Here is a 23,223-nt window from a genome sequence, read left to right as displayed (position 1 = left end):
CCCTGGGAGGCAGCAGGTGACGGCTCAGCTAGTTGGGTTCCTGCCACCCAGCTGGGAGACCTAGACTGAGTTCCTAGTTCCGCCTTTGACCATAGCCAGTGGCTGTTGCATTTGGGGAGTAAACCAGTGGATGGGAGCACTCTCCCTGTCTGTCTCCCTCTTTGTCTCTGTGTCTCTTGAATCATATAAGTAAGTAAACAAATATTTTATTAAATATTTAAATTCTCAAAGTTAATTTATTTACTCCTTGTTAGAAATAATTTAAACAAAAAATAAATTATAGCTAAGGATTCTATTTACTATGAATGTTACTTTCAGGGACTTGTGAAACTTGGAGTGTTATAGAATTGCATCAATTTAGAAACTTACATGAGAAAATCTATTAAAAATTCATCCTATAAATGTACCCCCATGGCTCCACCTTCTCATGTGGCATCACCACCCATAGTAGTCCCAATATTAGGAGCTAAGGAGAATGACAACTAACTGTTTCACTCACATCCAGTGTATGTGCTCTCTGTAGAATAAAGCTAGTGAACAACTCCATTATTCCCCTTGAGTATTCAATCACTGATCACAAGAAATTTAGGTCAAGTTCATTTCACAAATTCTTTTCCTAAGTAACATTATGTGAGAGGTCTTCAGTTCAAGATGAACTCACCTCGAGCTGAACCCTTTGTTCTAGATTCTTGTATGATCTCTGCAGTAGCTCCCGGGTGCCAAGGACTCCGTACCACATCAAGTTTTTAGTTCGGCTCCTGAAAATAAATATCGGCAGGCAATTTCAGGACAATTTACTTTTTTCCTCCTTAAAGGCAGAGCAAGCAAAAAGATATAATAAATGGAATGAAAGTAAAATTGCCTTCATGTAATGACATTATTGTTATTACCAAAATTACCTGCATTTTTCAGGGTGTTCCTCTCTCTTATTGTTAAATTCTAATGAAATTTTTGCATCTAATCCAATCCCAAAGTAATTGTTCATGACACATTTTTCTGAATATCCATCTCTATGACAATAAAGAAAGGTACAGAAAAGTGAATTTCACATTCATTATGATAACAATGTACACTGAAAACCATTTAAGCTTCATCTATTCCTGAAAGAAGATTATAAAGCTTGGTGGGAATCACATGCCACGTGTCCAGCAGCTACAATTTCTGGTGCACATGACATAAAAGGACAGTGGAGAAAGCAGATACGAGAGAGACTGTTTTCTATTAGTTGTCCCCAAAATCTTAGTTCTTCTGTCTCCTTACAGAAGTCCCTAACTAGACAGACAAATGAGGATGATTGTGGGAGCATCTTATGGTCAGGTGCCAATACTCCTCTTTCTGTTTTCATAAGAAAGTTGCCTCCACAGGGCTGGCGCTGTGGCATAACAGGTAAAGCCGCTGCCTGCAGTGCTGGCATCCCACATGGATGCCAGTTCGAGTCCCAGATGCTCCACTTCCAATCCAGCTCTCTGATGGCCTGGGAAAGCAGTGGAAGATGGCCCAAGTCCTTAGGCCCATGCATTCATTCGCATGGGAGACCCAGCAGAAACTCTTGGCTCCTGACTTTGGATCGGTGCAGCTCTGGCTGTTGTGGTCATCTGGGGAGTGAACCAGTGGATGGAAGACCTCTCTCTCTCTCTCTTTCTCTCTCTCTATCTCTTTCTCTCTCTCCCTCTCTTGCCTCTGCCTTTCTGTAACTCTGCTTTATTGAGCTAGAAACAAATCCCTGCTAGATTCAATGAATTCTTCTGGGTGTCTGGGGAAGTTTAAAATATGTTACTGTCCTCCAGGAACGTCATTACTGAAATGAGCTAGAGTAAAAGCAAAATTAAGCACCTGGCTCCTGCCATCGGAACAGCGCGGTGCGCCGGCCGCAGCGCACTACCGCGGCGGCCATTAGAGGGTGAACCAACGGCAAAGCAAGACCTTTCTCTCTGTCTCTCTCTCTCTCTCACTGTCCACTCTGCCTGTCAAAAATAAAAAAAAAAAAAAAAGAGAAAACCTGAAATATAAGGAAGTATATCTCAACTTGCTACAGTGCTTCTGTTTTTATTTTAGGAATTTTGAGGGGGAAGAGATCCATACGGGCCAGATGCTTCCTGAAATAAACCTAGAAGCTCGAGGCAGAAAGATGGCAGATTTGGTAAGACTGAGAAGAAAGGAGGTGAAGGGAACAGCATAGACGCAGGTATGAAGACGCTACTAAGTAAAATACTCCAGGGACAAGAAGGAGCGCTGTGCCCCTGCTGTGGCCAGGGGGTTTCTCCAAAGGAAGCCAGGCTGGAAAGGGACCTGTCTCAGGAGCTGACCAAGACCAGACCTATAAAGGGATCAGTGTGCTCATCACGGTCAACGTCTGGAATTTTCTGAGTATCCTTTTATACACAGAACCATATTTTTCGTCACACATTTAAAATGTTACAAAGTCACCAAAAAAAAAAAAAAAAGAAAGAAAGAAAGAAAAGAAAAGCTGAAACAGAAATATGTGTAAAAGCAGATTCTTACAGTGAATCTAAATCCGGGTCAATAAACGGCGTCGCACCAAAAGGATCGACATTCGCTAGCAGCATTTTGTTGATTATAGAGCTCCCAGCAATGGAGGCGGCCAGTCCTGCCCTTAAACCTGGACAAGAAGAAAAACACACACAGGGCCTCGTGTTGAGTAAGAGCAGCGAATTGATCAACACAAAGCTAACTGCGAACCTCTCGCTGCCAAAGCTTGGTTTTCAGTATTTATTTTTCTCAACAATCAAAACTAAGAACTATGACATTTGTGAATATGAAATTGCTGATCCTTCCAGGTATCTCATATATATATGTATATATATATATATATATAGTCATAAGAATTAAGGAAGTGAGAACTTTAATAGGAGCCTCTCCATGATATTTCTCACTTACTATCCTAGTAATTCTGCATTCCCAACAAATACATGTTACTTCCTTTGTTATAGCAAATAAGATATTAAGTCTGGGCCGGCGCCGTGGCTCAACAGGCTAATCCTCCGCCTTGCGGCGCCGGCACACCGGGTTCTAATCCCGGTCGGGGCACCGATCCTGTCCCGGTTGCCCCTCTTCCAGGCCAGCTCTCTGCTGTGGCCAGGGAGTGCAGTGGAGGATGGCCCAAGTGTTTGGGTTCTGCACCCCATGGGAGACCAGGATAAGCACCTGGCTCCTGCCATCGGAACAGCGCGGTGCGCCGGCCGCAGCGCGCTACCGCGGCGGCCATTAGAGGGTGAACCAATGGCAAAGGAAGACCTTTCTCTCTGTCTCTCTCTCTCTCTCTCACTGTCCACTCTGCCTGTCAAAAAAAAAAAAAAAAAAAAAAAAAGATATTAAGTCTGCAGGGAATTTACAATAAACACGAATTACCAAAATGTTATCACTTCCATATTCTCAGAGCACAGATGACAATACTTAATTTAAAATGTTAACAGATGTACTAAGATGAACATTCAGTGTCAAGAATAAGTAGTAAAATATGAAATATGGGTATATTCCAGCAGAAAGAAGTGGCCATCAAAGAGGAATGTACTTTTCTCTAAAGGGAGGAGAGAACTTACACTTTGCTTATGGCCTTGTCCAAATACTGATGGAGTGTGTGGACTCAAGAGGCTTCCATGGCATAGGCAGCTCATGTCAAGAGCCTCGGGTGGTCGCTGACATCATATATAAGAGCGTTAATTGTTAAATTAAAAACAGGAGTCACTGTGCGCTAACTCCCCATGTAGGACCTCTGTCCTCAATAATTCTATTATGAGATTCACTGTAAAACTAGTTCTCATTTTTGTGTATGTATGTATGTATGTATGTGTGTGTGTGTATGTGTAAATTGCTGAAATCTTTACTTAGTATAGAGTTGGTCTTCTGAGTACAAAGTTAATTGAAAATGAATCTTAATAGAGAATGAGACCAACAAGTGGAGAGGGAGAAGGAGGGGTGGGAGTTAATCCTTACTGATAGTGTAAGGTAGGGATCCAACTTCATCCTCTGCATGTGGCTATCCAGTTATTTCCAGTACCAACTATTATTATTGAATTGTGATCTATATTTCAAAATCACTTGGAGAATATACTGATTTTCAAGGTCTAACATGGATTTCAGTCTATTCTGAATGACCTGGAGGGTTTTTTGTAATTCAGATAACTGGTACTGAGGAGGAAGTTTAACATGCCTGTGTCTGACACCAGAGTGCCGGCTCAGGTTTCTGATCCTAGCCTCTTGCTAATGCAGACCCGTGATGGTTCAAGTACTTGGGTTTCTTCTACCACACAGGAGACATGGACTGACTTCCCAGCTCCTGGCTTGAGACCTGCTCCCAGATCCTGGCTTGAGACCAGATCCGGAGTGAACCAGTAGATGGGAATGCTCTCTCTCAGTAAATAGAGAAGTAAATAAATAAATAAACTGGTCCTGCAGGAGGCCTCGGAGACCCCTATATTTCCCTCCATCTTCTGTCCCATAATCCTTTACTTTCTATTAGACCTAGTCTAATCCCAAGGTAAATGCAATTATTAGGGCTGGAATTGATATCTCAGATGTTCAAAAATGAAGCAATATCACTGGTCTAAAAACTACTACAGACAGACTTGTGACTTAAAAGCAAAAGAAAAGCTTTGGAGGTCTTTAAGAGGTAGCAGATAAGATCTGATTTATTCTGGATTAATACAGATTCCTGGGCTGCACTCTAAAACCAGTGAGCCACCACTGCTCTGGACAGGGCCCAGAAACATGTTTTAATTCTTTCACGGCAACTGGCACACATAGACGAATCTAAGAACTGGGATAAAATGAGCCAAAAACATTCTCCAAAAAGAACATTTATCTTTAAGAACATAGATATTAGTGTGTGGCAATGAGTAATTCTATATTTTTACAGAAATACTGCAGCATCGGCACGACCTGGGCAGATGATTCTGGTATTGAGCACAGGGAGAATTTCTTTGCTGGCTGCCACAGCTGGGCCGGGGACACAATCAGCTTGGGAAGGGCCACGACTTGTCCGGGCATCTGGAGACCGACATGCAGATTTAACTGTTGGCAGAAAGTCCAGATTAAAAAGAAATAACAGTAATGTGTTTTATATATTTATATATGTATATATATATATATACACACACATATACATATATATATATATAAAATAAAAGCTAGACCATATACATTCAAGACATCAAATAAATGAATACCTGTTAAAACCAATCGATAGACCTGAAAATATTTACTGTTTGTCTATTCTTTTACCATTTTGCTTTCATTTTCTGAAGACTTACCTGGAGAGGACCTGAACAGTTGATGTCTCAATCTCTGGTCTCAGAAAGACAGAGATGAGTAGAAAACAGATACCTGCCAGAATTAAAATCAGTGATACTCAAGATCTGCATATGATCAATCCAGACTTCAAAAGAAGTAGAGGGGGTAGCACTGTGGTGTAGCAGAGTTAAGATGAGGCCTGCAATGCCAGATCCCATAAGGGCACTGGTTCAAGTCCCAGCTGCTCAGCGTCTGATCCAGCTCCCTGCTAACATGCCTGGGAAGGCGTGGAAGATGGCCTAAGTGCTTGAGCCCCTGCACCCAAGTGGGAGACCTTGATGAAGTTCCAAGCTCTGGGCTTTGACCAGGCCTAGCCCTGGCTGTTGTGGCCATTTGGGGAGTGAATTAGCGGTCAGTGGATCTCTGTCTCTCTTCTCCTGTCCCCCATAACTCTGTCTTTCAAATAAATAAGTAAATCTTTTTAAAAACTAAGTAGAAACTTTGAAGCCTGGTGATTTTTTAAAACGAAACATATGTATTATAACATTTACTACCAACATAATCCATTTCTCATGAATTTTGGGTGAAGGATCCAATTTAATCAATATTATTCCCAGAGTGAATAGGTGAAACATGAGGTAACACTGTCTTCTATGAATGGAAGGAAAAAGTTTATTTTCAAATGAAATCATTATACTTTTCCTGCATTTCTCATTTAACCAAAATGATTATATGTGGCACAAAAGTTCTATCATATTCTTGTAAAACTTGATTCATTTAAAAGATTATTCTGAAACAAAATTACTGTTAGAATAAACAACCAAAGGAAATTTAATTCTGTCCAAACTGAGGCAATTTAATGGAGAACAAATAGTACCTTTAAGTAATTTAGGGGCTATTGGTAGATTTTAAAAGCAGTAGTCCTCAAACTCAATTTAAAAATACTCTAAAACTTAATTATCTTCACTTTTCCCAAGACTAATTACAAACTAACTATATTAATCTTACACTCTATTCTCTCTGTTCAAAAACAGCCCGACTACACTGGCAAAGAGTGACAAACAGCTCCTCTTTCCTAACAGATGGAACTCCTGGGGCTAACAGAAACAACTTTTTGATGTTTATCTCTGTTAAAAAGCAGAGAGCCTACAAATGACTAAGACTGATGTTCCTCTGCAGGTAATTAGATCAACGTGTCACAGTTCGTCCTGAATGAAGCATTTCATTGATCATTGCAATATACTGCATTTCTCACATCTCGGGCACATGAATTGAGGATTTAATTGATTTTCAATAAGTTGAATTACTAGCCACAATTAAGATCAAATACTGTGCCATTCCAGAATTTTCTAAGTCTATGTCTACTTAATCTATAGAACAGTGTTTGCATTTTTTAGCTTCCTTTACAGACTACAGTGGAAGAGGCCAGCTGGAGAGTACGGAGAGGTGGGGGCCAGCTGGCTAGAACGCTGACTCCTCGCCAAAAGTCACTATCTCCCCAGAGTTACCAAGCAGCACCCTGTATGGCTGCCACTGTCAGCCCATCTTTAGTCAGTGTCTTTAGAGAGACGAAAGCATCTAAGGTTTGCTTATCAAATTCACAGATGAAGTCAACTTGACATAATGGAATCAAGCTTCAAAAAATCTTCACGGGATGAAATGATCCATCCGGGTCTTCTGAGGTTGAGCAACAGAACCCAAGGGATGACCGAATCACTGAAAGGCTGTATTTTGTGCCTGTGGGGCCTATAGTCTTCTACAATCTTCAAAGGAATATGTGGGCCAACCTACACATTGTAACCCATATCAGATGATTTAGGTGTTTAGCTCCTCTTTCTATAGGAAAGCTAAAATGTTTAGTCATCCTTGATCCCATAATCCTTGGTTATTTATAATCTCTCCATTGCATACCAAGAGAAGCACATGAGGTTAATAGAAAATAGTGCAAATAATCTGTTACATGTGGATTATATTGGCACTCATGAAAACCTTTAATTTCTAAGCAGCCTTTTCAAAAATAAGAAATACACATTTTTAAAAATTTTAACCTGAAAAGTCTTTTGAAAATCTGAAGGAAAATTACATTCCTATTTAATTCCAAAATAACTTCATCATGATTTTCTTACCAGCTAACTCTTTTGCATCATAATCTCTTAATTCTTCTTTAGATTCATCTGTTTCCGTGCTGTCGTAATCAGATGACTGGTTGAGCGCTTCACAGGACTGAGGCGCCTGCTCTTCTATAACTTTAAGTAGTAAGAACACAGAAATGTTTGGACAAGTGAAAATGAAACCCATCAATAGGAACATACGCTTAGGAAAGGGAAAGTGAGAAATATACTCAAAAAAATTCCATTGTCACAAATGAAAATCATTTAGCAATTAACTTGGGGGTTGTAAATACTAGAGCTTATAAAATGAAATAAGGTTAAAATTATATATTAGCAGAATAAAAAATAAAATATAAGAATTCTAGATAACGGAAATAGAAATCTAATTACTAGTTATAATCTATAAAGGGAATTTTGAATACAAATTATTCAAATTCAACTTGTCTACTAACAAAATTATCAAAGAAGCATATAAACATTAATATAAAATTAAAATATAGAGCTTTTATAAATACTTTAAAGAAGCAACATGAATATTTAAAAAATTACTGCTAAAAATATTTTCTATATTTCAGAGTAGTTTACCAGGTTGGGTTTCCTTTAGGAATTCAATTAGACAAAAATAGTTAAAATTTTAGAAATGTTATTTTAGATCAATTTTCTATCTTAGATGGACTAGAAACACTTTAATTAATTTATCTCTAAGATTTTATCTTATGTACCATCAGTGTGATCCTTACTACTAAATAAATATAGCTCAGCACGGATTTCCTGATAGCGCTTTTATCTTCTGTAAGAGTGTTAAGAGCATCGCGAATTGGGCCACTATGAAAACTCTGTGACAGGTGCAGCAGAGTGCTGCTAGCTGCTCGCCAAGCTCATCGTCAGTGTGTACCTTTTCCAGCTTCTTCAATGACTTGCCTCACTGCTTTCTTTAAACTGTTTGCCCGCAGCATTATCTCCCTGTGTTTGCCAGATTTCTGGGAGGAAGGTTTTGTGACGTCATCCGCAAGCTGCTCCTTGCTTTCACACAAGGATTCTTCACTGGAGGATTCTACAACGTCCTCTTCCACGATGACCGAACTCACATCCGGGCCAGCAGGCGCCTCCTGGAAGTCTGTGTGCAAGGCCTGCAGCAGTTCCTCAAGCTTCTCATTCAGGAGTGAACACTGAGAAACCCCAAGACAGTTACAAGAAAGAAATCCATAAGAAGCAACACCGGCAGATAAAGTACAAGGACATTTCTGTAAGATGGTTTAAAAGCTGAGTCACGGAAAAGTTTTTACACTGAAACGCAAATGGCTATCGCCTTTCAGACTGGAGAAGTTCTACTTTAGGGAGCGCCTCACTTAAAAAGCTCATTTTGTGCTGATGGAAAATGCTAATTTAAATTAATAGTTTCCTTTATTTAGAGGGAAGATGTCTCCGTTGGTATTAACTATTAATTGACCATCTATTATAATTAACATTTTAGAACTAACTAAATAATTTACAATTTAAAACAGATTAACTGTGACAAATATACTAATATGACAGGTTAATAATAGGGGGAGCTGAGTGTGGAATACAGATTGTGACAAATATATCTTACTAGTATTTGATGAAGCTGGGTGTGGGGTGTAAAGGAATTCTACTACTTCACAATTTTTGTTTTGTAAATTTAAAACTCTTCTTAATTAAGGAGTTTTTAAAAAAGAAACCAAACAGCACAATTGTTATGTAATTCTTATACTCCCAGAAGCATGGACTCCACTTTTCATGGCTAAAAATCTACAAAAACCTTGGTACAGTTATTTTTCTTTGCAATAGCACAACAAACACTTTGTTGTAAAGCAACACATTAAACATTATATATTATGCAAGCTCTGCTATAGGTTATACAAGCTACTAAATATACTTTTTTTAAAAAAATAATTGGCTTATGGACCATTCTGAGCACTATAAACTTCAGGTCTGGCTGCCATGCAAGGTGGCCTTAGAAGCTTCAGTTTGTAAAAGGGTGAAATGTACTGAAAGGATTATTGGTTCAAAGAAAGATGGAGAAGAAAAACACACAAGGATAAAGAGAGAAACAAGGAGAGGTATAGAAAGAAAACTAAGCACCTGCCCTTGTTTCTTTCTGCTCTTCTCCCATTGCTAGGGGTGAAGGCACATTTAGGACTGATGCTGTCGATGCTACTTCCTAATACACACAATTTCCCTTGCTTTGCTTTGATGACAACAGAAAGAGAGGGTCTCTGTTTTCTGAAGCTCTCCCCAGAGGAGAAAGACAGGAGGAAGGGGTTGAGAACTTGAGGTGTATGATTATTTCTATTTCTTTTCCTTCCACTCAATTAAGCCACCATCTACTGCATGAATCTGGGAGAACAAATTTCTTTGCCAAGATATCCCAGCATTTTGTAAGAACACTCTGGCATGAACTTGGGGTGGAGTGGGATATGTGTGTGTGTGTGTGTGTGCGCGCGCACCTGTGCGTCAGAGAGGCATCTGTAAAGAAAAAGGCAATGCAAGAAACAGAGCTCTGCAGGGGACCAAGGACTGTCATGTGTAAGCAATCCAAGGACAGGGCTGCAGGGCCCTTGATGGTCCAGTTGGCTTGGAAATGCGGAGCCAGCTGCCCAGCCCTGTCCCTCCCTGCCTGACTGCGGTGTACCTCCCTGGGAGATGTCAGTTAACGCCAAGAGGACTGGGGCTACACATCTGGCTGCTGCATGGTTTTTCAGCAGTTTGGCCACACAGTAAGAGGAGATTATAAAATAGCATATTTTCAAAAAACCCTCGTATCGAATTCAAAAGCGATTTTTTGCATGACTTCAGATGTTTGACAGAGGAAAACAACACCACTTTTGTGAGTCGAGCTTTAAAACACAGTTCACTGCTAATATGGTCGGTCTCCAATGTGCACGCTCTCGCGGTCATCCTTACTTTACTGGCCAGGGTATCGGCCACCACGCTGTTTTCCAAGGTCTTGTCATAGGCCTTCTCTATTTTGGCTATGAAGTCCCTTATAGTTTCACAGAGTACCCTTTTGAGGAAAAGAAATTGTACAATTCAGTAAACACAGCAGGCTGGTTTCTTTTGCTCTATAAACACATTTGCAAAACAAGAACAATTAGGCACGCTGTCAACATATCTAGATCATTTTGTGTAAGTCTATACTTTGATCTGCTGAATAAAGAAAGCATCTTAGATAAGTTCAAGTTGGATACATGGATGAACTTTGCTCTACATCATTTAAAATTGCAGTCGTTCTAAGGTTACCATAAGCCTTTCTCAAATATCTCAGTTACATTCTTAAGAAGACTACTTTTAGATCCCGTAAAACTAAGTAAAGCAGTATCGTCTACAGTTTCTATTTTCCATAGCAGAATCTGCAGTGTTGAACAATCAAGGAAGAGGCTACCATCTACTTTGTCATTATCCATCTACTATTTAGTGTATGGGCATCTTGACAGTACATTGTTCCTGAAGAGGAAAGAGGTTGTATATTATGCTGGAAACCAATCTGCCACTTGAATTGAGTTATGTCCTCTTTAATCCATTCATTTCTCCCCTTAAAAGAACCAATGCAATAACACACAAGCCTAATTTAATTCAGGTCTCTTTAGTGTCAGCAATGTATGGTTTACTTGTTTGTTTCTTTTAATTACATTTGGTTGCTTTGCAATGGAAATATGCTAAACGAAAAAATAACCCAAAACACTGACAAAATCTGTCTTTCAAAAGTCTTAGGACCTGGTGCTACAATTTTAAAACAACCAATAGGATGGTAAACCATCAGTCTTCTTTCAGCAAGGTTTCATACTGATACAATCAGACCACTTTAAGATCACAGGGATTTAGATGGAGGAGTTTGAAGAAAAAGAAAAAAAAAAAGATTCCACAGTTATATTTTCGATTACACTCATAATTTTCACTCATAGGTGAATGGCACAATAATAAGTTAATAATTTGAAACTGAGCCATTCAATAGACAAACATACACACATACCCATGTATATACACACTCCCTCTTCACATTTATCATCTAGGAAATAAATGCATTATTCTTAACAATTTGTGTTTTATTTGTTGTTTTTTGGCATTCATTGATAGATTTTACTTGGACAGAGAGGTAGTAGTTCCTAACCTCCAACCTTCTGATTGGCTTTTTAAATTCAAATTTCTATCAAGAATTTAGCTTACAGGGTTGGCACTGTGGCACTGCAGTGCCTACATCCCATATGAGCACTAGTTCTAGTCCCAGCTGCTCCTCTTCTGATCCAGCTCTCTGCTATGGCCTTGGAAAGCAACAGAAGATGGCCCAAGTGCTTGGGCCCCTGCACCTGCATGGGAGACCTGGAAGAAGCTCCTGGCTCCTGGCTTCGGATCGGCACAGTTCCAGCCCTTGCGGCCATCTGGGGAGTGAAACAGATTGGAAGACCTCTCTCTTTCTCTCTCTCTGCCTCTGCTTCTCTGTAACTCTGCCTTTCAAATAAATAAATAAATCTTAAAAAAAAAAGAATTTGCTTACTACCTGTTAGAGATACTTTCATGCACTTCACAAGAAGCTTTGTCTCTTTAGTCATGAATAATACATCTGTGCGAGTCCTTAAAACACGAAGTCTGCCTACCATGAACTTTGTTCTATGGGCTTTACACGAAGTTTCTTTGAGCAATCCCGCTTCCAGCGAGAGGAGATACTGCATTCTCAACTCTTTGTATAATTCCCAAAGAGAGTCTTTCTTTGCCATGATGATAGCATTACTCGGATACGATTTCCTCTAAGGTTTGTGAAACTACATGTGCAATTACATTGTCATGGCTGCTTCTGTTGGTGTTTTTCTAACTCCGGGGGTGGGAGGCCTTGGGTCCATTGGCTCAGGAATGAAAGAGACAGCAGAGGTTTCCTTCCTCAGTTTGCCACTTCCCTGAGGCTGAGAGGCTGAAGGCTAGACAGGATGATCCTGTGACTCCTATAGCCAAGGGGCTGATCAATGGGCCTGTGAGGGTTAGCAGGGTGCTTGCCACATAAATTGTGCAAAAAAATCAGAAGAAATGCTCTATCTAATGGCCCATTAAGTTCCACATTCCACAAGGAACATTTATATTCTAGAGGAATGAATTAATCTTTTATCCACACCTAAAAAGTGAATGCAGACCATTTAAAATAGAAATAAGATGCATACTTAAAATAGTACGATTTCAAGGTCATGCTAATTGAGAATTTGCAAATTGGACAAAAACAATTTTCACACACAATTTCCTACTTCACTCCATGAAAGACTTATAGAAAACAGTTTGCAAAGCAAATAAAAGTGAAACATAGATTATTCCCCAGAGCATAAAACCTGTTAAACTTCTAATTACATTTTTAATATTAAAATTTTTATAATTCCAACATTTTACTTCTTCAATTTAGTTTTCTTCCTTCAAAGTTGAACAGTCAATGATATGATATGAAATATTCAGTTGAAGCCAATAACAGTCCACATTGAACATGTGTGATACTTTCCACCATCATTTTATTATACTTATGAAATCTATACTTATCACTAGAATCTATACCTTCATTGATCAGTTTCTCATTTATTATTTTTCTAAATAGGGGCAAAAGGCAATAAAATATGCAAATACTGGATTAAGATAAATATGGTCACAGTACTCAATCACAGATTGACAAATTTGTTCCTCACCTAATATAAACATTTCCGATTAGAAATTAAAGATGACTGAGAGGTATCATGCATAATACAGAAAGACTTCTAGCCGTCTACATGGCTGAGTATATATGTTAATAATTATGTACCCCTTGGCTGGCGCCGTGGCTTAACAGGCTAATCCTCCGCCTTGTGGCGCCAGCACACTGGGTTCTAGTCCTGGTTGGGGCACCGGACTCTATGCCGGTTGCCCCTCTTCCAGGCCAGCTCTCTGCTATGGCCCAGGAAGGCAGTGGAGGATGGCCCAAGTGCTTGGGCCCCGCACCCGCAAGGGAGACCAGGAGAAGCACCTGGCTCCTGGCTTCGGATCAGCGAGATGCGCCGTCCGCAGCGGCCATTGGAGGGTGAACCAACGGCAAAAAGGAAGACCTTCCTCTCTGTCTCTCTCTCTCTCACTATCCACTCTGCCTGTCAAAAAAAAAAATTATGTACCCCATCTCTTCTATTTATGAGGAAGCTGCCTACTTATCTCTAAGGCACTTTCCAAAGCTAAATTCTGTGGTTCCATATTATCTTATTATTATTTTTCCCATCAGTTTTCTCATTTTCTGAAAAAAAAAAATGTATACAGAACACACTGCACTTATTTTAAAAATTTGGTGTGAGTAGGGTAAGACATCAGAGAACCTAATTAAATCCTACTGTTAAAGTTAATAAAGCTTAAAAGCTAGTGACTAAATAAAAATAGAGCCATATATATTGCAAGAGGTAAAGATAACTTATTTAATACCATCATTTTTTATTTTTTTCATTAAATTCTATCTATGACTGTTCATTTAGAGCTTCTGACTTTCAGATCATCAACTCCTGTTACTATAGTGAATTGATAAAAGTCCAGCAATAGTCAAAGAATTAATGTTTTAGGTTAACCTACATATCAGCTATGTTAATGAAATATAACTTTGTCATTAGCATTTCAACATTTTTTAAAATACTGAAAGTGGTTGAGGATACTGGAGATTACTATTTTACAAAATATAAGTATTATATACACAAGAGAGTTAAAATATTTTGTCTTAATATTGTGTCATTTGATAAACAAGTGGAATTAACAAAATAAGGAGATTATTTATTTTATTTAGGTGCAAATCAGGCTACAAGGGAGTGTGTGTGTACACCATGATTTTTTTTAATCATTGACTCACACACCTGTGATTTGTGTACTTTACTGGTTTTATGCCATCCCTCAATCAGGATTTTTTAGATTTTAAAAGTCGTAAGAGGCATCAGTGTTATGATGTAGGTTAAGCTATCATCTCTGATGCCGGCATCCCATAGGCCACAGGTTTGTGTCCCAGTTGCTCTTCTTCCAATGCAGTTCCCTGCTAATGACCTGGGAAAAGCAATGGAGGGTGGCCCAAGTGCTTTGGGTCCCTGCCACCCATGTGGGAGACTCAGGTGTAGCTCCTGGCCCCTGGGTTCAGCCTGGCCCAGCCTGGGCTGTTGCAGCCATTTAGGAAGTGAACCAGTGAACATCTATGTGTGTGTCGCCCTCTCTCTTTGTAACTCTGCTTTTCAAATACATAAATAAATCTTAAAGAAAAAAAAGTCTTAGGGAGATAACACTTAAGTGATGACTGAACCATGTTTGGATTCTGATTTGAACAAGTCAACTATTAGAAAGAACCTCTCACATAACCAGGGGAAATGGAATATGGGTTAAGTAATATTGATGGTATTGGAATTAATTTTACTTTTTTAAAAAATTATTTATTTTTTGGAGAGGTGAAGTGACACAGAGAAGAGAGAGAGAAAAGAGAACTTCCATTTGCTAGTTCACTCCCCAAATGGCTGCAACAGCTGCAACTGGGCCAGGCTAAAGTCAGGAGCTTAGAACTCCATCCAAGGTCTCCCATGTGAGTGGCAGGGTCCAAAATACCTGGGTCATCTTATGCTGCTTTCCCAGGTGCATTAGCAGAGAGCTGGCTCAGAAGTGGAGCAGTGGGACTTGAACCCGTGCTCCAGTGTGGAGTGCCAGTTTCACAGGTGGCAGCTTAACTTGCTGCACCACACTGCCAGCCCTATAGTAAAAAAAAATTTTATAGAACAATATACATGTTTATACAAGAAGTGGAATAAAAAGATCTGTAGGATTTGCTTAAGAGATCCTACAGCAAAATGAAGTGGAGAGTAGATGGCAAAATGTTGATAAGTACTGAAACTGAATAACGGTACGGTCGGAAACCATAGCAGTCTCTACTTTTACATAAATTTGAATATGTACATAAAAACTGAAAACATATTGCAAAAACTGGTATAAAGTGATTACAGACTGTTCTCTCTTTGCATTCTAGAACATGGAATTTTAATCTGGAGTCGAAAAGGCCAGGCTGCAGCAGGCTGGGGAGAACAAAACAGTGATAAGGGGAAGCCATGGTTGGGACGAAATCTGCTAACGGGCAATGAACTAGCTAGGGAGAAACCCAGAGCTGGGGCTGACAGCAGAGCCTAGACAAGGAGGTAGACCAAGGTCCAAGAAACAACTGGAAATGAAATCAGGTAAAATATGAGGCGATATCATAATTTAACAAAGCCCTCTGCATTCAAAGGCTCTGCATTTATTTCACTACTCAACTGGATTCTCCTAACAGACCCATGAGAACTAACTGGCGTTTCTTCCATTCTTAGACTTGTAGGGCAGAAATAGATCTCAAAGCTGGCACATGGTTGGGTCTCAACCAGAGCCCAGACTGACTCCAACTCAGCAAACCATGGGGCTCATTCCAGGGATTCTCACACTCTCCAGAAACACTTTGAGGTTCCCTCAAATGCTTTATTCAAATTTCATTTAGGAATATAAGTGTTTTTTTTTAAATACTCACATGGTTAGACAGAGACAAATAATATGTTGACTTCTACTTTAGAATAAGTTTGTTGTGTAAATCTTGGACTAAAGCAAATTCTGCTATTTGTATTTAATTGAAGCCAATTGCCTTACAGCCTTCTAACTAAAACAATAGCAGAAATAATTGAAACTACATCAAATATAAGATTATATCTCAGCTATAATTTTATTGCTTAATTTTTCTCATAGAAGACTTCAATAATTCAATTCTACCTAATTTATTAACAGCAAAAAACTCAGAATTTTATTATTCTGCACCAAGGACATCAAAGATCTCTAAGATGAGAATTAGAAAACATTAAAGAAAAAAATAGAAGAAGACACACACATACACACACACAATGAGAAAATCTTCCATGTTCATGGATTAGAAGAATCAATATTATCAAAATATCTATACTATAAAAGGGAATTTATAGATTCAATGCACTAGCAATCAAAATACCAAGGACATTGTTCTCAGAAATAGAGAAAACAAGGCTGAAATTCATATGGAAACACATGAGACCCCAAATAGCTAAAGCAGCTTTACATAATAAAAACAAAGCTTATGGCATTACAATATCAGATTTCAAAACATACTACAGGGCAGTTATAATCAAAACATCCATCCTGGTACTGGCACAAAAACAGATGGATAGACCAATGGAACAGAATAGAAACTCCAGAAATTAATCCAGGAATTTACAACCAACTTATCTTTGACAAAGGAGCTAAAATCAAGCCCTGGAACAAGGGCAATTTCTTCAACAAATGGTGCTGGGAAAACTGGATCTCCACATGCAGAAGTATGAAGCAAGACCCCTACTTACACCTTTCACTAAAATCCACTCAAAATGGACTAAATACCTAAATCTATGACTTAAAACCATCAAATTATTAGAAAACATTGGGGAAACCCTGCAAGACATCAGCATAGGCAAAGAGTTCTTGGAAAAGACCCCAGATGCCCAGGCAATCAAAGCCCAAACTGACAAATGGGATTACATCTAATCAAGAAGCTTCTGCACTACAAAAGAAACACTTGGCAAAGTGAACAGGCAGCCAACAGAATGGGAGAAATTATTTGCAAACTATGCAACTGTTAAAGAATTAATATCCAGATTATACAAAGAGCTCTTAAAACTCAATGACAACAAAACAAACAACCAGTTAAGAAATGGGCAAAGGACTTAAACAGGCATTTTTCAAGTAAGAGGAAATCCAAATGGCCAACAGACACATGAAAAAAATGCTCAGGATTGCTAGCAAATCAAAACTACAATCAAGTTTCACTTCACACCTGTTAGAATGGCTTTCACACAGAAATCAACAGATGATAAAGGCTGGTGAAGATGTGGGGAAAAAGATATCCTAAGCCACTGTTGGTAGGAATGTAAACTGGCATAGTTACCATTAAAGATAGTATGAAGATACCTCAGAAATCTGAATATAGACCTACCATATGCCTCAGCCATCCCACTCCTTGAAATCTACCCAAGGGAAATGAAATCAGCTTGTGAAAAAGTTATCTGTACCCCCATGCTTATTGCACCCTACAGCACCAGCATCAAATATGAGCACCAGTTCGAGTCCTGGCTGCTCCTCTTCCAATCCACCTCCTTGCTAATACACCTGGGAAAGCAGTGGGAGATGGCCCAAGTACATGGGTCCCTGCACCCACATGCAAGACTAGGAGGTAGCTCTTGGCTCCTCCTGGCTTTGGCCTGGCTAAGTCCTGGCCTTTGGGGAGGGAGGGAACCAGTAGATAGAAGACTTTTCTCTCTTTCTCTTTCTTCTTCTCTGTAACTCTGCCTTTCAAATAAAGAAATCAATCTTTTTGAGAAAAGAGATTTTAGTTGAAGCACTGCTAAGAATGTTATGCTGCACAGGAAGAGCAATGGGTGGCTGCTGTAATGAGCTTGTTTCCATCTGTCCAAATTTCATAACAAGACTTCCATTTAATTCAAAATATATAAAATATGTAGGAGGCAGTGACCAAACACATGAAAGACTTTTTGCTAACACACAAACTGTAAAACTGTAAAATGTGGGGAACAGGTTGTTAGCCTGGCAGTTCAGACATGGTTAAACTATATGGGGCTATACCAGAGTGCCTGGGTTCAAGTCTCAGTTTTGGCTCCTGACTCCAGTTTCCTGCTAATGCACATACACTGGAAGGCAGCTGGGATGGCTCAAGTAACTGGCTTCCTGCTACTCATGTGGGAGACTGGGATTGCATGTCCCTGGCCATGGTCACTTGCAGGCATTTGAGGGTTTGGGGGAATGAACCAGAGAATGGGAACTCTCTCCTGACTCTGCCTTTCATATTAAAAAAAATTACAAAAGAAAAAGTGACCAGATAAAATATTTACTTAACTTTACAAGGGATATTTCAATAAGTTTGTGGAGGAGTCAGTGTCATGGTGTAGCAGGTAAAGCTGTCAATTGCTGACACCAGTATCCCACATGGGTACCAAGTTACATCTCAGCTGTTCCACTTCTTCTTCTTCTTTTTTTTAAGATTTTATTTATTTATTTGAAAGGCAGAGTTTCAGAGAAGCAGAGAGAGAGGTCTTCCATCGATGGTTCACTCCCCAGATGGCTACAACAGCCAAAGCTGAGCAAATCCAAAGCCAGAAGCCAGGGTTTCTTTGGGGTCTCCCACATGGGCACAGGGCCCAAGGACTTGGGCCATCCTCCACTGCCTTCCCAAGCCACAGCAGTGAGCTGGAGCAGAAGTGGAACAGCCAGGACTCAAACCAGTACCCACATGGGATGCCAGCACTGCAGGCAGTGGCTTTACCCACTATACCACAGCGCCAGCCTGGCTACTCTAATTCTGATCCAGCTCCCTGCTAATGGCCTGGGAAAGCACTGGAAAATGGTGCAAGTGTTTGGCCCCTGCCACCTGGTAGCTTTGAGATCTGCAAGGAGGGAAGGCCTATACTTCCAGGAATGGAGAGTCCCTATCCGCACTTCCGGGGAAGAAAAGTCCTTGTCAAGGTCCCCACCGGTGCCTAAAGGTCAACCAATGAGGATCAGACCTGCCTCAACCTTTAACCCCCCCCCCCCCCCTGTATCTCTAAAAGGAGCTCTCCCAACTTCTGACAGCGACTTCCCTGGCTCCTACTCTGTTGGGACCGGGGAACCTCACCTGGGAGCGGATTCCCAATAAAAGCCTGTGAATTAATTGATTTGTCTGCCTGAGAAGATTTTCTACGCACCGGACACCTTGCAGATGGTGCCGAAACCTGGGAGCTGAGGGTGCACACCTCCCCTTACTGGGTTCGAGGTCCCCTTGCTCGTTGAACCTGTCTGGTGCCCCAGGCTGACTACGGACCACGCTCGACCAACTGTAAGTAACTCCTCCCCTGCTCTCCCTCCATCCTCTGGGTTGGCCCATTCTCTGCGATCTCCGGCTAGCTCTCCGTCTGGACAGAGACCTCCAAATCGTGTGCACATGGGCTCTGTTCTGCACTGTTTAGCCTCCCAGCGGCTGTGGAGACGTCCCGCCGCTGGCTTGGCCCCATAGAGGGTAGAGGACTGACCTCTAATCTGTCTACTGAAGTCCGGGACAGGGGATGCCTTGACCGAATTTCAGTAGATCCGGGCTGCCGGGGAGACCATGGGATCTGGCCAATCCTGAGGGTGGGATTCAAAAATGCCCCCTGGTCTGCCTCCTAAAGAACTTGAAGCAACCAGGACTGGCTCAGAACCTACAGTGTAAACGCCTAATCTACTTCACCCAGGCATGGCCTAATTATGTACTTGACAATGGATCTAAGTGGCCCCAATGTCCTCACCGACCTTGAGAATTTCTGCCGCAGGGAGAGAAAATGGTCAGAGGTCCCATATGTCCAGGCTTTCTGAAACCTCCGCTCCCGTCCTACTCCCTTCTCCCCTACTTTCCTCTCTGCCTGCTCCACAGCCCAGGTCTTGCTGGCCAATATTGGGCCCCCACCTCCTAAGGACGCCTCTTCTGTGTTACTGCCAAACTCTCCACCTTCCACCTTTTCAGACCCTCCGGAGTTCCTGGGGACCCACAGCTAGCCAGGAACCTCCCGCCCCCATATGCGTATTCTTCCACCCTGCCCCACCCCGTGTCCTGCCTCTCCCTGCCACCATTGCTGGAAGCCAGGGAGCCACGTGGCCCAACCACCGGTGTCAAGCTCCACCCCCATCCTAATGGGATGCTCCTGCTTCCCTGGCCGCCCTCCGGCAAAGTTTTAAAGGACCTATTCCTGAACACGTGGCTCTCTAGCCTCCTCCTCTGGTCTCCTTTCTCTTCTCTCTTCTCTCCTGCTCTCTCTTCTCTCCTCACTAGCTCCTCTCCTCTCTTGTCTCTCTTACACTCTCCTTCTCTCTCTTTTTTCCCTTCTTCACCCCACCCCTCTGGTCTGCTGGGTTTTAGGTCAAGTGCCTAAGCCCCACGTGGCCAACTGAATATGACATCATGGGCCTAAGGTGTTCTTAGGAAAAATGCAACTGTAACTAGACACGGAGTTTGAAGGAATTTCTCTTTAAATCTAGGAAGATCACCAACTTTGAAAATATTGCTTTGTAACTTGCTAAACTTATTTTGCAATTTCTTTTAACAGGTTTCTGGGTAATCAGTACTCAATGAAACAGCAATGGGTAAATCACTTGCTAAGTTTTCATTTGATACTGCTATTGTCAGTAGGCAATCTAGGACTTGCTCCCTCATTTCTCTATTCTAAGTCCAACTGGTTCTCTCATTTCTCTATTCTCTTTGAGGTAGGAAACTAATTCTATTCTGAAGGACTTCACCATGGGCACAGTAAACAGGCAAGACCTCCCTTTCAGGCCAAACAAAGGGTAAGAAAGTTTTAAAGCGAGGGCATAGCTTTCCTCGTGGACATTATCTACCTCAGAAAAACTACTACCAGAACATGCCTGTGACTACAGACTTCTAGTTTAGGCCACAAATATTAGAGATGGGACTTAAGCAGCCCCTTGACTTGCATCCTCTGGTCTGCTTTAACAAAAACCAGGAGGAAAAGAAAGCTAGGCATCAGAAGCAATGTAAAGATAGGTGGCAGGCCTATTAATGGCTGTTCTGTATAGTACTATGCCCTCAAGGAGACCCAACAAGCCAGTCCATTGCAGTGGCTTGCAATGTGGTAAGCCTGGGCTTCAGCAGAAGTCAGCTTATGAAGAGCCCTGGCAGCTCTGCCAGCCAAGAGTTGGATCACTGGAAATGGACCTGCCCTGGAGTCAAAGAACTTCAGGTCAGAGCCACAGATCTTGCTGACTCTAAGCTGAAAAGCCCTTCATTCAGCCCAGCTTCCAAAGTGACCAGGGCAGCTGAGGGGATGGCCAAATAGGGTCAGCAACATTGCAGGCAGAACTGTAAATTTCCTATTAGAGATGCCACCTGCCTTTACCTGGCCAGCTCAACAGGGTGCCTTCCCCAAAGAGGTTCACACCTCCCTTAGGATGTACACTATGAAGAGATAGATACCTGGGCCTCTTAACTTACAAGGCCTAAAGCCCACCAGATTATTTTCAAGTCCCTTCCGTCAGTTTCTATTTGTCTCTCAATCAGAGAACTTATTCGTGGTTTGGACAGCACGTTCCTTTATAATCATAGCCTCTACTCTAACATTAATGGCTCTACTCCCAACCTGTGTACTGATGGTCCTCTCCCCTACTTAATGTTGTATGATTATTCAGAATTTCTCTATAGACAAACCCCTCTACCTGCAAAAGTTGAGTGGTCTTTCTCCTGGACTTGGCTGGGATCAGATTTAAGCCACATCCATCAAACTGTCCTCATAAGAGTCCAGAGACCCCCCTCATTTCCTCTCCTCTATGAAATCTTTTCATTACCTGGTTAATGCCACTCTTAGGATCATTGGTTGCTATTCTCACTCTGACTTGTATACTACAGTGTCTGTTTAAGTGTTTATAGCAGGTGATAATGGAATGAACCAAGGCCTTCAGGAACCAGGCAGTCAACCAAATGCTTCTCCATCCATACATGCCTGTCCCTGCGGAGCCCCAAGATATCCTCAGTGGGCCCCTGTAGACGACATCCCCAGTCAGCAGGAAGTAGCCAGAGAGACTCATCATCGCCCCCTTTCCTACCATCAAAAGGTTGGGATGGTGGCTTTGGGATCTGCAAGGAGGGAAGGCCTATACTTCCAGGAATGGAGAGTCCCTATCCGCACTTCCGGGGAAGAAAAGTCCTTGTCAAGGTCCCCACCGGTGCCTAAAGGTCAACCAGTGAGGATCAGACCTGCCTCAACCTTTAACCCCCACACCCTGTATCTCTAAAAGGAGCCCTCTCAACTTCTGACACATGATTTCCCCGGCCCCCACTCTGTTGGGACCGGGGAACCTCGCCCGGGAGCAAAATCCCAATAAAAGCCTGTGAATTAATTGATTTGTCTGCCTGGGAAGATTTGTTATGCGCCAGACACCTTGCACCACCCATGTGTGAGACCTGGTTGAAGCTCCTAGCTCCTGCCTTTGGCCTGGCCCAGCGCAAGTCGTTGCAGCCACCTGGGGAGTGAACCAGCAAATGGAAGCTCACTCTCTCCATCTCTGTCACTCTCTGTCATTCTCGTTCTGCAACTCCAACTTTCAAAATAAATAAATAAATTTTTTTAAAAAGAAGTTTATGGAAAATTCTTATGCTATGAAAAAACTAAGCATGGACTTCAAAATATTTTTACACCAAAATAAACTTACCTTTACTTCTATTTTCCACAAAGTTTTTTAGGTTCCCTTGTATTAAACAAAGGATGATTTTTTTAAATTACATCTTGTTATACTTTGCAAACCTTCCATTTCAGTTTTCCATCTTTTCTAACAGTGCCCTCCGATTTGCTCTACAAAGATGCATTTGATTCCCAGGAGCAGTGTGGCACACTCAAAATGCAACTTAGATGTATGAATGGGGGCCCAGGATGAGACAGACAAGGAATAGGGAGTGTTGAGGCCTGGGACAACCTAGAGAGTCACATGTTTCACCAGAAAGCACTACAATTCAGTAAACACACATTCACCAACAGCAGCACTGCCCAACAAGGAAGGTCTACAGCCCACACATTCTGGACCACCCAGTGTGCTTGGCTGGCCTATGCCATCGTGCCCTTCCTTTTCCTAGTCCTCTTTCCTCTTTCTGAGGGCTATGTCGTCCAAAGCAACTGTTACTCTGATTATACTTTGGTCACCAGCAGATGTGTTTATGACTTATCTTGTCTTTCCTTTCTGGGGCACACTGTGTCTACACTATAGTGAAGTCTGTGTAGTTTTCCTTCAAACCCTCCCACTTCCCCTTCCCTCTCCCTCCTTGTCTTTCTCTCTGTGT

At 41.4% G+C, this 23,223-nt stretch overlaps 1 protein-coding gene across 4 annotated transcripts in view; it reads right to left on the bottom strand.

Moving 5' to 3' along the window:
* DGKH (diacylglycerol kinase eta) overlaps positions 1-23,223 on the bottom strand; it is a 202,672-nt gene that overhangs the window by 26,978 nt on the left and 152,471 nt on the right. For all 4 annotated transcript variants that reach the window (XM_062194120.1, XM_062194119.1, XM_062194122.1 and 1 more), the window contains 7 exons: positions 10,287-10,386; positions 8,257-8,530; positions 7,377-7,496; positions 4,900-5,031; positions 2,503-2,620; positions 900-1,010; positions 662-758 (listed from right to left, as the gene is read on the bottom strand). In XM_062194120.1, the coding sequence (XP_062050104.1) occupies positions 662-758; positions 900-1,010; positions 2,503-2,620; positions 4,900-5,031; positions 7,377-7,496; positions 8,257-8,530; positions 10,287-10,386 (952 nt within the window). The remainder of the gene's footprint in view (positions 1-661; positions 759-899; positions 1,011-2,502; positions 2,621-4,899; positions 5,032-7,376; positions 7,497-8,256; positions 8,531-10,286; positions 10,387-23,223) is intronic.

Source organism: Lepus europaeus, chromosome 6 (assembly GCF_033115175.1).
Source record: "Lepus europaeus isolate LE1 chromosome 6, mLepTim1.pri, whole genome shotgun sequence".
NCBI classification, from domain to species: domain Eukaryota; kingdom Metazoa; phylum Chordata; class Mammalia; order Lagomorpha; family Leporidae; genus Lepus; species Lepus europaeus.
Note: the sequence above shows the minus strand (reverse complement) of the source record. Positions and strands in the feature narration are given on the sequence as shown.